The 4,723-nt window shown below is 44.2% G+C and overlaps 1 protein-coding gene across 1 annotated transcript in view; it reads left to right on the top strand.

Moving 5' to 3' along the window:
- Positions 1-4,723, top strand: part of LOC111982307 (myosin-10-like) — a 108,726-nt gene that overhangs the window by 84,492 nt on the left and 19,511 nt on the right. Inside the window, 5 exon segments of the mRNA XM_070433794.1 lie at positions 1-198; positions 468-612; positions 1,414-1,620; positions 1,757-1,921; positions 2,317-2,394. The exon segment at positions 1-198 is cut by the window's left edge and continues 8 nt beyond it. Of these exon segments, the coding sequence (XP_070289895.1) occupies positions 1-198; positions 468-612; positions 1,414-1,620; positions 1,757-1,921; positions 2,317-2,394 (793 nt within the window).

Raw genomic sequence — 4,723 nt, 5'->3', positions numbered from 1 at the left:
GGCCCAGAAGAACAACGCTCTGAAAGCTGTGCGGGAGCTGCAGGCCCAGCTGTCAGAGCTGCAGGAGGACCTGGAGTCAGAGAAGGTGTCCAGGAACAAGGCAGAGAAAGTCAAGAGGGACCTCAGTGAGGAGCTGGAGGCTCTGAAGACTGAGCTGGAGGACACTCTGGATACCACCGCTGCCCAGCAGGAGCTCAGGTACTGGGACACTGCTTGTCAGATGTACTGCTCTCTGCTGCGCTGATACGCTTATRTGTTTACTGTAGTCCCAATATGTTTATTTTCGGTGCTTTTAGAAATGGATAAAGAACCGGTGTAGGGTCGCMCTGAAAAAGTGGCACTGTCATAGTTTGGCAAAGTACCTGCGTGTGTATCTGCATGAGGGCTATGGAGAGACACAGCACCTCAGTGAGGTGTCTTTTATGGGGTCTACCTTCCTTCCTAACCCCTCTCTCCTCGCCTCTCAGGACCAAGCGAGAGCAGGAGGTGGCTGAGCTGAAGAAGGCCATCGACGAGGAGACCAAGAACCACGAGTCTCAGGTCCAGGAGATGAGACAGAGACACTCCACYGCCCTGGAGGAGCTGTCTGAGAATTTGGAGCAGGCCAAGAGGGTGGGTCTATAATCAGAGACAATACACCTGTCAATCATCTAGTAACATGGCTCATTACATGTTTAGCAGGCCTAGAGGCTAGGTCCACCATTAGACATGACACCTGCCAACCATAATGTCGTTATACAGTAGTAGCACTACACATGTTTAGCAGGTCAAGAGGGTAGATCTCCTCCAACGATGTATATAAACCCTGGATTGCTGATGCTATGTATTGGCCATTGAGAGGCTTTGAAGCCACTGGTCGGYCATATTGGGACTCCCCAGTAGGAGCAGTCCTCCATAGGAATGAATGGAATTCTACAGTGTTTAAATTAAATGGGACAAGGACAAATTGACATGTATTTAAGTATGTGTTGTCATGGGGACAGTAACATTAGTAATCTCTAAAAAGTCAACTGTGTTTTTATATTTTATTTTTATTTAAAAAAAGGTATGTTTAGCTCACAATATAATGTAATTGTATGCATTAAGGTGTTTCTAATAGAATACATGTGGCAAAAACGAATGTAGACATTAATAAATGCATTTCTATAGCTTCTAAAATGTTTTTTTACACTCCCAAGATGGAGGCACGGTGGCTTCAACACAGTCAGTCATCTAATGTGTATATAAATCATTGGTCGCCACCTGAGAAAATAGACCTGTCAACATAACGTCATCTCATACAGTAGTAACACTACACTATCACTTCTTTGCTAAGCAGGCCAAGAGGACAGGCCTATCCAACATACCCTCTGTAAAATTCTCTCATCTTCCCAATGTATACCACAACCCCTCTCACCCTTCTTTCCGCTGCAGTTCAAGTCCAACCTGGAGAAGAACAAGTGTACCATGGAGAGTGACAACAAGGAGCTGGTGAGCGAGGTGAAGGGGCTTCAGCAGGCCAAGACAGARTCAGAACACAAGAGGAAGAAGATGGAGGCTCAGCTGCAGGAGTTCATGGCCCGAGCCACCGAGGGAGAGAGGGCTAAAGTAGAACTGGCCGACCGCACACACAAACTACAGGTTAGAGGGCAAGTCAACGGACCACGCTGTCTGTCTGTCGTCATCACTATGTGTTGAAGTCAATTGGTTTCTCAAAATGGGAGTGAATATGTTTTAATGTGAATATGAAGAGATATTTATAGACCTTTGTCTGTAGACGGAACTGGACACTGTCTCCGCCCTGTTGGAGGACGCTGAGAAGAAGGGAATCAAGCTGGCCAAGGATTCAGCAGGCCTGGAGAGTGCGTTACAGGACACACAGGTGAGCAGAGACTCCTTATACGTCACCAAGCCATTACATGCTCTAATAGTTGAAATYGAAGTTGGAGGTATTGTAATATGCTTTGGAAGCAAATGTCCTTTGGTGACRCTTCATTATTGGAGACACTTGTAGCTAATGCCAATCTCGCTGAATTAAAAAACAAACTTCATATCATTGATCTCCATCCACAAGTCTTATGTAACTGGTGGTTAACCTACTTGATCTTTGTGTTGTGTGTGCCTGCTGTGTGGGTGTGTGTGTGTGATGATGTGGTAAGTGTAGTGTGTGGCGTGCGTGCGTGCCGTGCGTTGCGTGCGTGCGTGCGATGCAGTGACCATAAATGTGCGCGTGATTGTAGTGCGCAGTGATTTGTGTGTACGGAAGACTCTCCAGAAACTCGATCAGACTGAACCTGAGACCTCTCGCCTATCCCGTCACTATGGAGGAGGACAGAGCAACCCTGCCAGGAGCAGCAGGAGGAGGACGAGGAGGCCGCAGGAAACTGAGAAACAACTGCCATGCTGCAGGCTCAGGTATGGACCCCACTGCGTATTTCTTAAGTTTCACTTGCCAATAGCGACAGGGTTTCCAGCTTGAAACACCACCGTTTGATATTTACTACAGTTGTGGCTAGATAGATTCCTTACTCCACGAAATAGGTATTGGTATAAGTTAATACATGTTGGGAAGAAAACCTAAACTACATGTATCTCTACTAGCCTAGATTAACTACATTTTTGCAGTAGCTTTGTGAGTCGAACTAAATTCAAATCTACGTAGTGTAATGTCACGTAGATTAGCAAATAAATGGTTTTTATTTTTCAGCACAGACCTGCATAATCTCTCCTCATGGAACATTAGTTTCTTGTATTAATAGGCTAAATAACACATTCTGTTTAACCATAATGACCCAAAGTGATCTATTCTTGCACCAAAAGTAGTTTGATTAAGTGTCATGGAAAATAACCACAGGCAGACTACCTGGATTCAATTACAAATGAATCATTCTTTAATAAACAGCCAAGCTGATACGGTCACATCAAACTAAACATTACCGGTTCTTGAAGTAGCTCCCTGCTCGGGAACAGTCCCAACGTTAGACCTCTTATATACAGCTTACACAGACATTATATTTGCCATGATTTAAGCTTATTCATAATGAATTCATCATTAACGTTTGGTTCGATGCAGCTGCAGACCAAACTCACGAGGCTCTTCCTCCCAAGCTGAACCTAAACCTGAGAGATCCCTTCCGTCTGAAAAACAATGTAATTGCTCCGAAGGTCCGAACTGCCCAAATTGCAGATACTGATAGTGAGTTCCTCCCAGGCAAACAATGAATCAGTCACTGCACGACCCAGTCAATTGGTATTTAAAAAAGCACAAAACATCAAAATGTTCTTTCACATAGTGAACTACAGTCTTCAGGTACTGTAACTACTACAGTGCCTTGCCGAAAGTATTCACCCCTTGGCATTTTCCTATTTTTTGCCTTACAACTGCGAATTAAATAGATTTTGGGGGGTTGTATCATTTGATTTACACAAACATGCCTCCACTTTGAGATGGCAACAATATTCTATCTGTGAAACAAACAAGAAATAACCACAAAACAAAAAGCCACCCAAAACTTGAGTCACCGTCGCATACACTAATAACACCCCCCCCCAAAGTCAATACTTTGTAGAGCCACCTTTTGCAGCAATTACAGCTGCAAGTCTCACTGGGATTTTTGCTCATTCTTCAAGGCAAAACTGCTACAGCTCCTTCAAGTTGGATGGGTTCCTGCTGGTGTACAGCAATCTTTAAGTCATACCACAGATTCTCAATTGGATTGAGGTTTGGGCTTTGACTAGACAATTTTCCTGTATTTAGCGCCATCCATCATTCCTTAAATTCTGACCAGTTTCCCAATCCCTGCCAATGAAAAATATCCCCACAGCATGATGCTGCCACCACCATGCTTCACTGTTGGGATGGTGTTCTCGGGGTGATGAGAGRTGTTAGGTTTGTGCCAGACATAGCGTTTTCCTTGATGGCCAAAAAGCTACATTTTAGTCTCATCTGACCAGAGTACCTTCTTCCATATTTGGGGAGTCTCCCACATGCCTTTTGGCGAACACCAAATGTGTTTGCTTATTTTTTTCTTTAAGCAATGGCTTTTTTCTGGCCACTCTTCCGTAAAGCCCAGCTCCGTGGAGTGTACGGCTTAAAGTGGTCCTATGGACAGATACTCCAATCTCCGCTGTGGAGCTTTGCAGTTCCTTCAGGGTTGTCTTTGGTCTCTTTGTTGCCTCTCTGATTAATGCCCTCCTTGCCTGGTCTGTGGGTTTTGGTGGGTGGCAGGTTTGTTGTGGTGCCATATTCTTTCTATTTTTTAATAATGGATTTAATGGTGCTCCGTGGGATGTTCAAACTTTCTGATATTTTTTATAACCCAACCCTGATCTGTACTTCCCCACAACTTTGTCCCTGACCTGTTTGGAGAGCTCTTTGGTCTTCATGGTGCCGCTTGCTTGGTGGTGCACCTTGCTTAGTGGTGCTGCAGACTCTGGGGCCTTTCAGAACAGGTGTATATATACTGAGATCATGTGACACTTAGATTGCACACAGGTGGACTTTATTTAACTAAATATGTGACTTCTGAAGGTAATTGGTTGCACCAGATCTTATTTAGGGGCTTCATAGCAAAGTGGGGGAATACATACAGTGGGGCAAAAAAGTATTTAGTCAGCCACCAATTGTGCAAGTTCTCCCACTTAAAAAGATGAGAGAGGCCTGTAATTTTCATCATAGGTAGTACACTTCAACTATGACAGACAAAATGAGAAAAAAAATCCAGAAAATCACATTGTAGGATTT

The sequence above is a fragment of the Salvelinus sp. IW2-2015 genome, linkage group LG21 (genome assembly GCF_002910315.2).
Source record: "Salvelinus sp. IW2-2015 linkage group LG21, ASM291031v2, whole genome shotgun sequence".
In the NCBI taxonomy this organism is placed as follows: Eukaryota; Metazoa; Chordata; class Actinopteri; order Salmoniformes; family Salmonidae; genus Salvelinus; species Salvelinus sp. IW2-2015.
The sequence above is the reverse complement of the archived record's forward strand: the minus strand, read 5'-3'. Positions and strand labels throughout refer to the sequence as shown.